The 15,379-nt window shown below is 41.9% G+C and overlaps 2 protein-coding genes across 2 annotated transcripts in view; one reads left to right on the top strand and one right to left on the bottom strand.

Moving 5' to 3' along the window:
- Nucleotides 1–14,899, bottom strand: part of rtn4rl1a (reticulon 4 receptor-like 1a) — a 141,003-nt gene extending 126,104 nt beyond the window's left edge. The window contains exons 1-2 of the mRNA XM_086177301.1: nt 14,821–14,899; nt 9,489–9,569 (exon numbers count right to left, since the gene is read on the bottom strand). The gene's annotated coding sequence lies outside the window, so the exon portion shown is untranslated. The remainder of the gene's footprint in view (nt 1–9,488; nt 9,570–14,820) is intronic.
- On the top strand, nt 9,152–11,493 carry ovca2 (OVCA2 serine hydrolase domain containing). The gene is made up of 2 exons (XM_086177302.1): nt 9,152–9,531; nt 10,351–11,493. The coding sequence occupies exons 1-2, from the start codon at nt 9,375–9,377 to the stop codon at nt 10,893–10,895; spliced, it is 702 nt and encodes a 233-aa protein (XP_086033428.1). The 5' UTR covers nt 9,152–9,374; the 3' UTR covers nt 10,896–11,493.
- Nucleotides 14,900–15,379: the final 480 nt, after the last annotated feature.

The following is a 15,379-nucleotide window of genomic DNA, read 5'->3' on the forward strand; positions in this document are numbered from 1 at the left end:
CCCCGTAGATCACCACCGGCCGATAAATCAAACGCTTGGCAAAGGCGGTTAGTAAAATCGCGAAAATATACTTTCCACTGTGACAAGCCTTCAGCGGAGCTCTTTGTTCCTCTCAGTGAAGAAAGTCAGCCCTTATGATGTAAGTGATCTGAGAGCGGTAACCTCTTCAAGGTCTGATGCCATTGTTTGAGTTACTTTTAGCACCAGTAGCCCCCCGCGCTCGATATCAAGCTACTGATTCGCTCTAAAAAAAAAAATAATAAACAACGTCATGGATGATGGATTCTCACACCAAGGTGCAATCCACACAGAACTCGTTTCCTGCCGCGCTCGCTTCTCCAGCTCTTTGCGGACTCTGAATGCTGAGTCGACTTTAAGGCGAAACTGTGTCGGAGAGGCAACGACCACAACGCAAATGACTGGGCGCTGAACGCGTCATGACTCACATGCAAATGTGTAATGTTACACAAAGCCATCCACAGACACTTGGCTGCAAACGTAAGGAGCTTAAGAGAAAGTCAAACTCCTCGCTGGTAAAGTTCAAGGTTATGCTAAAGTTGCAGTCATTTTCTCTCTCTGTTGATACTGCAGTTTTTTGTTGTTTTATTTTCTTTCAGTATGCGGACACCTTTGAGCAGTGAATATTAATGTCAGCTACTTAAAATCATCCCCGCAAAATAAAAATCTGCGTAACATTGTTTGTACCCTAGAGTTCTTTGGTGAAGCAGTGGAAAGAAAACTCCTGACGTGATGCCTCCTCAGTTGTGTTGAAATGCATTTGCAGTGTGTGTGTGTGTGTGTGTGTGTGTAGGGCTTGATTGCGATCGATAGTAGGTTGTTGCACTGGGAAGCATTGTGTGTGTGTCTGTGTGTGCAGGTCTGTAGGTCAATCACTGTACTGAGAACAAACAGTACTATACTGCTAGTCGTGTAATAACGTGAAGGTCAAATATGCTTCATAAGAAAATGAATAAAATAACTATCAAAATTGTATGAATATAGATTCAACATTGTAGTTGGAATCACAACACTGCTGCCGGGCGCTATTGACGAACACAAGGAATGCAAAATATAAATAAATAAAAAGCAAACGTTACATACACCAGAGGTCTCGAATGCGATGCTCTGTTTTCTTAGAGAGAACGACAAAAAAGAAACACGGGTGAATGTCAGAATAGTGGTGTAAAGTGTATGTGCGGCTTTTAGGAAGACACCTCCTCCTCACAAATGGGTGGCCGAGTTGAGTCATCACTGCAAATATGCATTTAGACTAAATCGCGCGCATTTAACATTCCGCTGTTGATCCTCATGTCAAAAGGATAGAGAAGAAGCAAGGATTTGTAGACTGTATTGCGGGGGGGTGTTATATCCACTCAGTTCTTGCCTGTTTATTGTTTGGTTGCATTTCCTTCGCCGTCCACACACTCCAAACCTCCCTCCTCGCCTGCTCCCCCCCCCCCCCCGTTCTCTGGTACGTAGCAGAAACATTATAATACTCCTGCTTCCCATAAATCACCATGACAGGGAAGGGCTACATTACACCACAGTACAGGGACTCCCCGCTTTCTTCCTCCCTCCTTACCTTTTTACTTTTTACCTTAACCATCCCCATCTTCTTTGCTCTCTTTGTTTTCCACCCCCCACCCCCAGATCGACACACACAGCTCATCAGCGCTGCAAAAGTGGCCTCGTCCCGCAGGCTTGTTTTGAATTCTCCCTAATTGGCGCGTGCGTCGTGACACAACAGTAATGACCAAGTCTGCATTTGCTGCGACAAAAAGACCTTTTGTAATGCTAACTAGCGCAAACCTTATGTGAGGCTCATCTCAAACCAGTGGCATCTGCTTGAGGGTAAGTCGAGGAGGAAAACAGTTACCAGGATCCCAAGGAGACAAGCGGCAAAAACACTCCTTTGGGAGCTGAAGTGCCTGGAAGCAGACCCGGAGATTAGACAGGGCCCTCCCTACCTGACTACCAGGTCCCAGCTAGCTGGCTAATGACCCAGCAGCTTTTGAAGACATGGAGATGCCCGCAAGTACCCGGAGCACCGTCAGGAAGCACCATTGCTCCTCAGTTCTTTTTCTATAAAGCTTATTGGCAACCAGCAGAACTGATGTTGGGTGTAAACAGCAAATTTAGCCCCAAAAATCACACATGGGGTTTTAACATGGATGAGAAAGAACTCCAGACAGATGAAAAGGTCTCTTTCCTTAACTTGGCTCTCAGGAAATGGACAGTTAAGTGACACAGACATGCCGCTCTTTTTCAATCTTCTCAAAAGGTTTCTTGCCACCTCCTTTTTATATTTATATACACATATTCGAATCGTACATATAAAGAAGGAGTGAGCGTTTCTGTGCTTTCAAATAGAACTTTCAAAATCTCCCAGTCACAAGAATGACATGCAAACATTGGGAGTCAGAGCTGAAATGGACCAGATGCTGAAATATGCGTGAGCGAAACATTGGAAACCCGTGTTCAGGAGAAGGACTGATATGCATCAACTGGAGGAAAACTGAAACTCGTTTTCGAGTAACAGCAGCGGATGACTGTGTGTGAGACTTTAAGACGCTTGAAAACTCAGCTGAGATTGGACAAGCATTGGGTTTACTTTTTTCAATTCACTCATTCATTATTTATGCCAGCTATCCTTTACGCAGGGGTACTGGAGCCTGTCCTAGCTGTCATTGAGCGAGAGGAAGGGTTCACCGTATGGTGATCATAGGAGACGACCAACCATTCACTCTCACCTCTTGGCAATTTTGGGTCTCCAATGAACCACTTGCATGTTTTGGTACTGTATATGCATCTATTTTGGGGAGAATACAGGCATCCCACGCAGGCATGGGGAGGATATGCAAACACCACACAGAAGGGCCCCCTGTCAACCACCAGGGACCTACTTGCTGGGAGGCGAAAGCGCTAACCGCCACGCCACTGTTTCAATTGAAATTGAATTTCAGACTTGATAACTCATCCGCCGGCACTAAAGCTGTATCTTTTACCGATGGCAGGCAGCACGAATACACCAACGCGTGTGATAGAGTTAAATGAAAGTCAATTTCAAAAAAGAACTTGTTCGACATCCAATATGTTAACCACAATGCAGAGAAGTGCATTATAAATTAAATGATCAATAAAGACGTGTAGTAAATGTTAATGTGAAACATCAATCTATAAAATTTGGTCAGCTTTTATTTTGAAAGATATCCGAGCCTTCGAGTCTCCATTAAGTTGGCAATGTGTCGGAGGCACTGCAACACCAGAAGAGAGGGATGTCTCCAGCAGCTGCATGAAAACACTGATACATTATCCGCATTCATCTCCTCAATCTTCATCTCTGGTGACTCCCCTCTGGACTCTTATCCTAATACAGCCTCTTGTTACAAGCTGGTGAAAATACTCAACACAACTCAGAGCCGATACACAGCTCTCCACTGGCGTACAGTCATTTGTCTCACTCAAGAACGTATCCTTGGGAACATATCTTCTTTTTTAAGAGATCAGCAACCCATTACATGAGTAATATATATCTATATGCTAACAACGGAGTGCGGGGACGAGCTTAATGTTTTATATCATAATGCAGCCGTTGGACTCCAAGCACTTGAACTTGACATATCTTTAACATGAAATTTAATAATTGAACAGCATGTGAAGTGGATGATAGTGTGGGGGCAAAGAGTGGGATTTCCCAAGTTTGCTGTCTGATTCCCCCTCGACTGATCCTAAAATTTAATTTCTTGTGGTGACATGGTTTATCAATTTGATCTCTGTGATGATTTTTTTTTCTATTTTTTTATGCTGCTCGCAACCCACGGGAACTGAAGACGAACTGAAGATGCCTCTAGGATGTGAGCGAAGAGATCTAGTCAAATTGCCACAATAACATTTTGACAAGGATTAACCACTACCTGGATGACTGAGTAGTTCCATAAAAACCCGCCGGAAGCTCTGCTAGACCTGCAGCAGCCAATGGACTGTGAGTTTGATGGGTCATTCACTCATTTTATTAATTATCTATACTGCTTATCCTGCACTCATGGTCGTGGCAAGGGGGCGGGAGCCAGTGCCAGCTATCATTGGGTGAGAGGCGGGGTTCACCCTGGATCCATCGCCAGCCATTCACAGAGCCATACATAGAGCCTCTCTTTCACCAACTAGGCAATTTATTTATTAATTAATTCATTCATTCATTCACCGTCTGCCTATTGATGCCCTCTCACCGACCCCGAGTGCATGGTAGTCGTGTATGCACAACACACAAAGACATACAACCATTCAATGTCTCATTCGCATGTCTGGACAATTTAGGGTGTCCAGCATGTTTTTGAACTATGGAAGGGAACTGGAGAACGCTGAGAAACCCACACAAGACATGGGGAAAACATGCAAACTCTACACAGAAAAGGCTTCCTGTTGGAATCAAACCAGAGACCCTTTTACTGAGGGAGCACGAATGACTGCACTGCTCTGAGTTTAAACTGTGAAGTGCCATTTTGAAACAAGTGCTAGAGAAAGAAAATTTTAAAAAGCTTCACTAGCAATTCAGATTTTCTCCTTTCCAGGTCTGAAACACGACAATAACCGAGGCCCGAAAAGTTACCATTTCTATCTTGGTTCTCTTAATTCACCTGTGAAGAACCAGCCGATGTACCTGTGGTGTCATCACAAAGGACCCTCCCAAAAGTGGAGCCGAGGTCACGCGGTCATTCCTCAGTATGAGTCATTCAACGCGACGTGAAATAAACACTGGTAGCATTTAAATTTCAAGGCCTTCTTTCTATTCCTATCTTGCTAACAAGGTCTGCACCTTAAGAACAACATCTAAGGAACAGGCTTCATGGCATGGAATGGAACTTTAACCGTTGGATATTACTCTCTGAGGCACTGAGTCACAGTACAAAGGAGATCTAATCGGAAAGGACCACAGATGATCTGAGCTCTGACCATTTGTCACACACAATATCTGAGATACGGCTAATCGGCTTTCACTGGAACTACTCCATGCTTGGTTCCTGACTTAAAAAAAGAAAAAGAAAAACGCTGATAAATTTAAATGGAGCATGACAATAAATGTTGTCTTACCTTTTTCAAAAAGGTCTGACAAGGATCGGCCTTTAGGAGAATGCGCTGCTCCCGCTGACAGGGAAATATACCATGCATCCAACAGTATCTTCCAATTAAATAACGCTTTTAAAACACAGTCAGACTTTTATAGATTTACTTGAGAAGAATAGCCATTGAGTAAAACTGCATTTTGAAATTTATATAAGATTACCGTCAGAGTGCAGGGATGATAATGTTGTCACAGTTTGAGTGAAACTGTCATTTTCATTTCTAAGAAATGACATCTCTGCAGCTTCCGACGCTTCACCTGTCACCTTTGTTCCGATCCGTGATAACACCTGTCAGCTGTCAAGGCTGCAACACAACAACGAAAAAGCCATCTATTACACTTCTTCTCTTTCTTTTTTTTCGGTACAATGTTTATCGTATAAAGAGCCATTTTGATGTCTCCCTGGGCTGAAGAAATGCATTCTGAGTATAGAGGAAGTGTTTTATTGGGCTGTCTCTCTGCTTTTCTAGGAGCACATTCAAGTTGTGTATGGCCTACATCGCCAACTCCTAGGAGGATCCAGAGCAGACAGGACATTCGTCATACTCTCCTCTGTCCTCCTTTATGCGCGCACACACACACTTCATGCAGCGTATGGCAGAGTGACAGGGTTTCTAATAATGTCAGCACAGAGGAAAGCAGCACAGATCTTTCAGCGGAGGACGTGACCTCCAGGCCGCGTTGACCTCTCTGAACACCGCTGCTCTTCCCGCTCCCCCTAACTCGAGGTTCGGCTCGTCTACAGACCCTTGGGAGATCGTCCGATTGCGTTGTGAGAGATTTTGCATTCGTCAGATTTCAGATTCATCTGCTCGTTACTATGCATGAGACCAGCACTGGCTACTATTCTGTGTCTAGTGCCTGATGTGGGCTCGTGTACACACACCTAGTCTTAGCACGCTGAAAGTCGAGGCGCAACCAGGGGCGGCATCCTGTTCTCGCAGTGCGCCAGGGCCCCCCGGTGGACGGCGGAAGAACATGGAGAGGAAACCACCAGCTGGGACCAATATGTTGTGGAATTAAGATTCTCTGCACTGCCTGCCATTGCCCAATGCCATTCTTCTAATTCAACTGAAAACAAAGCTGTGTGTGTTAAACAGAGCAACTGCTACAGATGTGGATTCTCACAAGTCTGTTTTCAGGTTTTGGGAGAAAAAACTTTTCCCATATTTTTCCATACTGAATCAGCTGGCTTCGATTCCCTTTAATAATTCAAAGTTGTTTTGACCTAGGGACAATTTAAAAGTTATATGAATGCAGTTAAGATGTGTGTAAGATATACTGTAGGTGTAGACTTATGAAATATATATTCTTTCACCCGTTGGCTAAAATTCACCAACGTCAGCAATAACAATTGCCTGCTTGTGGAGACTTGCAGGGGATTTTCATCATATCTCCTCAGCCTATTTGATATTGTCAATATATATTGTGGTATTGGCTCGAGTAAGGAAATCCGTATATCACAATGAGGACGAGAGCAATTAGAACTAATTTGATTAAGGGCTTCTCCCTTCACAGTGCTCCTCACAAGCATTTAACAAGAATAAAACCGTATTTCTGATCCAACATCAACACACATCATTTCTATGCGTTCAGTCTTGGTTAGGAAGGCCGTATCTTAAATGAGTCTCAATTTCGTCTTAAGAATTCACTGCTTATCTCTGGGGATTTAACGATTCTTTTAATGAAATACTTAGCTGATTTGCAGCCAATTTCCTGCAAAAATAAAATTCATGAGCAAAAAAAAAGATGAAAAAATGCACAGGCAGGTAAAATATTTATCCCAATTATTTTTTTAAAATTATCCATCACCATTAGCCATATTGAATTGAATCCACAATGCTTTATCAAAATTACAGAATATTGATATGTATTGTTATGAGTACAAGAGTCAAAAGAAATAATGTGTTTTGACTTTAGTAGTCATTTAGAGTTAATTATGTAAATATGGCCTCTTCAGTTTAATACTTTATTTCAACTCAGAATTTCAGCTATGTGATAAACCACGGGAATCAGCTGGATTACACAGAGAACATTATGAAGTTGGTTTGTTAGAAATTCTTATCTTAACACAAGCTATTCAATCATTTGAAGCTAAAGAGTCAACTATGATATGTTGGTGTAACCAGCTCTGGAATTAATTAAAAATAAAAGGAAAAAGTGGGATCAGCTTATACACACACACACACACACACACACAAGCTCTCTCTCTCTCTTCTCTACGCCCCCCCCCCCCAAGGGATCCAAACACGGCCTCTCACCAGCGCTGGAGAACATCAACAGCATCTTGTTCCCTTGGGTGTGTTTTTTCATCAGGCTTCCTAATTAACATGTGAGTTGTGCCAAAGCAACGCAGGCACTTTCTCGGGAATGAAAGACCTGGAAATATCTGACGAGCCCCGGCGAATCTGACCACCATCAAAACTAAATCAAAAACAATCTGTTGTCATGAGAGACTGGGATTGTGACTTAAATGCTGTCCATGTCTTTGGGGGCGTCTCTGTGTCCTCTGCTCAATGAGCTGACTGAACACAGGCCTCTTTTATATGACAAATAATGAGGGGACACTGCGGTAAACATCCTCAGTAGGCGTATCAATGGAAAGCACGGGGGGAACAGAAATTTCCCATCAATAAATCATTGTGTCTTAATTAGCTGGATGCACGGGGATTATATTAACATGTGAGTGGCACAATCACACGGCCAAGCAAGTCCAACCTGATTGAACTTCAAATTCTCCTTCAATGTTGCCTAAGGTAAATTATTTCTATTTTTATCTTATATATGTGTTCATCATTGCTAAGTACCAACCCCTGACATATGGATCTAAAGTGAGGATTTGCCATTTTGGATAAAGCCTTTATACTTTTGTCAAAGAGTCGCTGGATCATAGATAATGCCTGCATTCCTGACATAATCCATTGGGATATCTGATGCCGCCGAAGCAGAAAGTGAGCCTGATTAATTTCTGTGGCCTAGAATCGGTATTTTACTTTTATTCACGTTGAAAACAAAGTTTTTCATCTTTGTTTTTGTGTGTCTGAAAGAGAGAGAGAGAATGAGCAGACTGAATGATGAACTTCTATATATCAAACACTTCACAGTCCTTTCTCAAACTTGTATCATCCTATAAAAAACTGTGTATTTTGTAACATGAGGAAAAGACATGAACAGAATAGAGGCTTTTTTTTTGACATGACAAGATCACTTTTCACACAAACCGATCACAATGTAACAGAGAACAAACACGCATTCTCTGACCATTTGATTCAACGTAAACTACCTGGAACTTGTCATTTGAAGAACTGAGATTTATTAAAGTGTAATAGCAAAGTGAGGAAGGGATGGATTTTTAGCTGATTAAACAGCAAGAAGTGAAATGACCCAAAAAAAGAAGAGTATTTAGATTCAACCCCATCATCCTGCACTGATGGGGCTGAATGAAATGTAGAAAATGTAAATATACAAAAGCCGTGAGATGATGGATATTCTGCCTGATTACTAATATCATTGGGAGAGGATCAGTGTTATATTTGCCTTTTTGATGATAGAAGATAGTTATATGGAGAAAATTCAATACGAAATTAAGAATAACAGTATGTATTTTTCCTTACTTTTGCATGGGGGGCGTTGATGATTATATTGAAGATTTCCTGATTATGAAGTGGCTATTTTATTAAAAAAGGGTTCATCTACAGCAGGCAGTATATTAAAGGACCTGAATAATTTGTTAAATGAGTTTGTTAAATAATAAAATACAGCCGCTGCATTTGGAACTACATGATTCGTTTGGTCAAAATTTGGAGGTTCGAACGAATCAAATACCTTTCAGAGTAAAAGCATCTTGTATATGAATTCAAACGCCACCAACATCCTTGTGTTTAAAAATGTACGTTTTAAATGTCTTTGTTTATCGGGTTATACGTTTCCCTTTGTTATATTTTTTGTTTTCGCGGTGGAATTGTAATAAGCTTTACAGTTCTGTTTTATTCTGAAAATACAAAGGGTTGTATTTCTGGGTGAGCTCTGGCGAGGAACGCTATACTTCCTGCCTTGTAAACTTCGTAAAACCTTTACAGCGAACACTTGTAACGCTATATAGCAACCAGATATCTGGAAACCACAAAAGTTTACTTTTCCAAAAGTTTCCCCCTTTTAAATTGACACTCTTCCAATTTATATCTCCTTTTTTTATTTAGCCGGTGGGCTAGCTGGCGAGCGCGGCTAGGCTAGGCTAGGCTAGGCTAACGTCTCGATGGCACCTCTCCGGGTCCTGTGCATCCACGGTTACCGTCAGAACAGCGTCTCGTTCCGCGAAAAGACCGGGGCTCTGCGGAAGCTACTGAAGAAGAAGGCCGAGTTGGTTTACCTGAGTGCTCCCCTGAGGGTCCGGCAGCAAGGCGGCCGAGAAGGTGGGTCAGCCGGACGATCAGCGAGAGCCGGCAAACACCTGCCGTATCATAGGGAAGGCAGTCCGGTGACGGTGTGTCGCACCTGCTTTCTAAATAAGTCAATTTACCTGCAAGTTCTTGAAGTTAAATTCGCTTGGTGTGTTTCAGCGTTCGTCCCCGTTGCATTTAGAAAATGAGTTTTATTGTTCTTTTGTATGCATTTTTTTCACTTATGTGAAACAACGTAATCCTTGAACTTGGATTCAAGACTCAACGTGTTTATTTTCAACTGTACTGTCTGGAAACTTGTTTCCCTTTCGACAATGAAATTCTAATTATGCTGTCCACAGCGAAGCCAGATGGGTAGCAGTAAATAGATAATAAGATACTGTTGCAGAAACATGTAAACAGTGCAAAGAAATGTAAACAATATTCACAGGGAGTGAAAATTGAAATATAAACAGTTGTGATCACGCAATGTGCAAGATGGGATGTGATACAAAGTTATCTGTATTCGATCGATGTCACAATGTAACTTTGTTCTGGGGCAATTATGGGTCAAATTTTAAATTTGGTCAAATTCAGGTATTTTATTGCTTATTTCAGGATAACTTAAAGGTTGGATTTTGTTCAGATTGGTATTTTTTAAACTTTTCGATGTGTAAAATGTCCAATGTACTAATTTTATTTTACTTTATCAAGTTTTATTTATCAGGTACAAATACTGAATGAGCAAGTTATTTTAAGAGATTTTGTGTCCCAATTTATTTCTATAAATAATATTAACAGACTAATTGTGGTTCCCCCGTTGCTTTATTCATTGATGTATTTATTTAAAAGCTCTAGACAAGGAGAAGGATGTATGCCCTGGATCAGAGGGAGATGACGACCCCAGGGGCTGGTGGTTTTCTGACACTCAGTCCCAGAGTTTCAGCGCTCAGCAGCAGTGCGAGGAGAGCCTGGGACTCGAGGAGAGCCTGACAGTGGTGAGAGACGCCGTTAAGGTCCAGGGCCCGTTTGACGGCATTCTGGGCTTCAGTCAGGGAGCTGCGCTGGTGGCCATGGTGTGCGCGCTGCAGGAACAAAAACTAGAGCCAGACTTTTGCTTCCGCTTCGCCGTTCTCGTGGCAGGGTTTCGAAGCGCTTGTGCTGAACACCAAAAGTTCTATGACACTCCCATCGAGATCCCCTCCCTGCACGTGTTTGGACTGGAGGACCGCGTGATCCCCGACAAGATGAGCAGGGATCTCCTCCCCTCCTTCCAAGAGCCCTTGGTTCTGACCCATCCCGGTGGCCATTTTGTTCCTGCTGCATCAGCACACAGGCAAACATACCTGGACTTTCTCAGGAGGTTCCAGCAAGAAAATGCAGGAGCAAAGCAGTAGTTAAGTAATAATAAATATGTGTATTGCAATTGGCAATGAATCGATCAATTTCAAGTATCTTTTAACTGATGCCAGTTATTTTGATGTTAGATAATCTTAATGTATATATCGAAAAAAAAGTTTGGGTTGTTTGTTTTGATTTTTTTTTTTTTTTTTTTTTTGTGTTGTGAAAACTATTCTCAACTAGTCAGCTTTAAATGCAGCCCTTTGTTATAAATCAATCAGAGAACACCAAAAAAAAAACAGTACAAACTGGGAAAAAGGGCATGAAACTTGCTAAAAAATCTTGAAGGAACTTTTGCTGTGAGAAAATGACAGGGAAAGAATAAATATAATCTCACACAACAGGTATTTTGGATGATGTGAATTATATACCAAAAAATGGTCCTCCATGTTGCCTTAATGTATCGAAAAGAATGATGAATGTGGAAATGTATTACGAGAAGGTCACTCGTGTAACAGGCACTTTGACGAAACTGAAAGTTGTGATTGATGAGAGTTGTGATTGATGTCCCTCCCATTTAATTTCTTTCTCAATCACTGATTGATTGATCTTTTCAGGGAAATCATATTTACAGACAATAAACAATTTCCCCAATGTGTTCTTGTCTATTTGTTGTTGGCTTCTATTTATTGTGTTCTGACTTCTTGTGCTGTGAAAGCTTGTTTTTGGATACGCTAATGGTAATTCTGTGAATAATGCAATTATCACTTATCTCCATGTTCATCCAGCCATCCTGTTCAAAGGGACCAAATGGAACGAAATCTTTGAGCTTGCACCATCTGCCACATGGGATTGATGAACTAATGTAATAAAATATATTAGTGGAGTAGAGACTAAAAATTGATGAGGAAAAAAAACAACAAATATGGCACAACATGTGGTCTGGTGCTAAAACTGTTCTGAATTAGCCCATGACTGATCTCCTTTTTAAGTCCCTCGTCCGTACTTTTAAAACCAGTGCAATGAAATGGGCGGTTTATTTTGAAAGTGGTCATGCGTCAGAGAAAAAAAAAAAGATGACAGAAGTACTGTGGGTTTTTTGGAGAATAAGACTTTCATATTAGAATAACAGCAAACGTTCCATCAACCTTCACTGACACGTATTTACACCACTTAATGCACCGAAGCGTTCATGCTCAAAATCAACATGATTAAAAAACGAACCACTCGTGGTCAGCGTGCCGGCTCAACCCGGGTGACTCAGACTTGAGTCACGACTTAAATTAGTTTTAAGATTCAACAAAATCAAGAAAAAAAATTGGAAACTTTGACATTTCCTTGTGATTTTAACTAGCCCAGAGCATTGACATTGTCTAAATGAAGGTGGACGCAAAAGCGCTTCTATTATTAACATCAATTTAAGGACAATTTTTCCACCATTTGTTGCTGCTTTATCAATAAATTAGCTTTTGTGCCACTTTGCATTTTTATTTCTCTGTTGTGTGACACAAAGTAACTAAAGCTTGCAGTGCATTAATGGGCTGCATAACTTGAAAGAATACCAACCCATGTTGTGTAATTTCATAAAGCAAAATTTTTAATGTTTTTTTTATATATATATATACATCATAATAAAATGGGAAATCTTTGACCTTTGACCTTGACCAAGTCGTTGCTTACCAATTTGTTCCAATCCCTGCTTGTTTCACATTAACAAACTTGAATGTCTTTTAGTTTTTTGATCCCTGCAGTTGATTAAACTTTAAACTTTGTTTTTTGTGTCAATACGTCCTCACGTTCCTGGCCGGCTCCACGACGATTGCGGAAAGTTGCGCGTTTACGTCAGAGCCGAAGTGGAAACCTTGATTTAATATATTTTCAATAACGTTTTGCATGCTTTCCCAGCTTTGCGTGATTTCTGCTACATTGTGACAGCCGTGTAAAAAAAAAAAATAAAATAATGCAAGTTTTAGTTCACAAGGAAAAAAATATGCAGAGGAAAAATGCTGAAACAATTCGAGTCATCTTTCCACATCATTATGTGGTTACTGAGTCATTTTCACCATGGCGGGTTTACTGTTTTCAGCATGTGGAGATACTGAGAGTAAATAGAGTCTGTTTGCATATGATCTTATACATCCCCTGCTGATGAGACGTTTCCTCCCGTGCAGGTAATATCGACAGGTCCGAGCACACGTTCGCTCGTGCACAACCGCTGAAGGACATGTTGTTCTTTCATAGCTGAAGCACGTGTGTATAAGACTGCGCTGGTCTGATTGTTTCCAGATGTCTGCACTCTCCTCTCTTCTATTTCCTTTCCTTCCCTTTTTTTGCTTTCATCTCCCACCGGCCTCTACCTCTCTCCGACCTCTTGTCAACATCTTCCTTCCCTCAACATCCTGCGTGTCACCGGCTTTTGCCGCAACACGTGGGCAACATGAAAGATGACGACTGAAATTGTCGCTTTTAAAACTGGAAACCCGGCACGAAGCTGGCAAGCGCAAACAAACAAACAGGGAAACGGCATTCGAAGAAAACGCAACATCCTGCAGGATCAAACAAAAAGAGATAAAACCGCGAAATTAAAATAAATAAGAGACATCAGAAATACGCTTATAAAGCGAACAACAAACTTCCCAGCTGTGTGTTTTAAAGCCATGAGCCTGGGGGTCGCATCATGAGGCTGTGGAATTTGTAACATCTGATTACCTCTTTTGAGGCGTCTTTATCAGCGATAAGTTGAGAGTTCTGACATCGTTGGGATTTTAAAACCGTCAATAAAGACGGATTAACTCCTCTAATGAACAAGTTGCCGCTGTCGCCTTGCCAGGAGTCGCTCATTCTTGCCACCGGCAGCAAACACTGTACGGAGCTGCAGGCATCAAAGCAGGAAGGACCAACTTGTTTTTTAAATTTTTGTTTTTTATTTTTTTTTTTCATTTTTTGAGGCTTGTTGGTTGGAGTTTGGCAGCGTTTCTGATTTGCAAAAGCAGAATGGAACAAAACTCTTCAAGTGTTGTCAAACGTCCAAGGTGTATCGGGGGCGGGGGGGGCATTAGAAATACGAGCGGGTCCGATGGCCAGGGCTTCATCCTTGTCTGCACTCGACTGGAAGCCATCCAGTCATTAACTCCCCATACACCCTTTAGCGTTTTTCAAAACACAATAACAGCCAGCTCGGAATCATTTTCATCAAGGAATTTTTTTTTGACAAAAATCTGAGGAAAGTTGTTTGTTTTTTAATGGAATACTGACATCTAATTTTTATTATCACGAGCATCTCGGCCAACTTGAACCCACTCCACGTGTCATTTTGCAAAGCGCGTCTCTATCTTTAACCAAAGTCGTTACATATCCTCCCCCCATTTATGTCCCGGGGAGCTTTTTTTTTTTTTCTTCGGTGATTCATAAATAAAAATTCTCATAATATAAAAGTTAACATCTTGATTGCTTAACTGGAAATTCATCGGGAAGTAATTTAAAGAGTGGGCACGGGAGTGAGGGAAGGAACAACAGAAACAGAGTGAACAGAAAAGGGCCGAGGACGGGGCCCTGGGGAACCACGATGCCGTGAAATTGAATTCTATGTTCAACAGGCAAAAGTAAAACCTGTCGAACGGAGTTACACCCAGATCGAATGACTCTCCAAATCTGTCGGAGATAATTGTCGGTTTTAAACTGTCCCCATTCAAGTCCAATTAGAAAAAGTTGTGGAAAAGGCATCGATCATTGTGGTAGCATTAGTTACCAGGGGTGCATTTCCATATTGTTCTTTGTAAAGCCGGGGTGGAAAACCCCTGGTTCTGGAGCTGGTGGTTATTATACCACGCCGAGATAAAATTTCACATTCCAGTATAACTGGCTTTTATTAGCCATCATCCTCCTTCTTGCACAAGCGCGGACCAATATTTTGTTCCCAACATGTCATATCTCCTATTATCCAAAGACCCCCACCACCACCCCACGGCCGATCATACGCACCAACATCAGAGCTCCGTGGCGGTGTTTCAACATCCCAGTCCCTGTACCCCTTCTCTCCCGTGCTCCCATGTGGCCCCGGTGGCCCTCCAAGACTGCACTGTTGCAGCACACACACTCATACACATGGTTTTGATAACAAGTGGAGACAAAGAGGGAGAGTGAGTGAGTGAGTGAGTGAAGGAAACAGTAAAAGAAAAACACAGAGGGTCAGTCTTGCCAGTAAGTTTTACAACAGAGCCGTGACTCTTGTCTCAGGAATCCGTTCCCCTTGTTGCACAACAACCGGGAAATAATGGAATGAGAGACAGGGACATATGTGGGTGGAGTTACTCCGTCTCTAACTCGCCGTTGCAGTGAAAAAGGAAGACTTTTTTCCCTGCGATTGAAGTTTCACTTTTTCCCCCCCTTTCCTCCGCTGGAGGATGGGGGACGGAGCAAGGAGCAGAGGAGTACAGGGGTGGGCGCTATTTTGGTTTTGAAGCGTTTGTTGTTATGGGAGACAGAAAAAGGAGGCGGAGCCACATGGGTTCCGACTGTATAAAAGACTTGAACTGAAACT

This window comes from Fistularia commersonii, chromosome 29 (assembly GCF_037954325.1).
Source record: "Fistularia commersonii isolate RoL2024-O1a breed Wild chromosome 29, RoL_Fcom_v1.0, whole genome shotgun sequence".
NCBI lineage: Eukaryota > Metazoa > Chordata > Actinopteri > Syngnathiformes > Fistulariidae > Fistularia > Fistularia commersonii.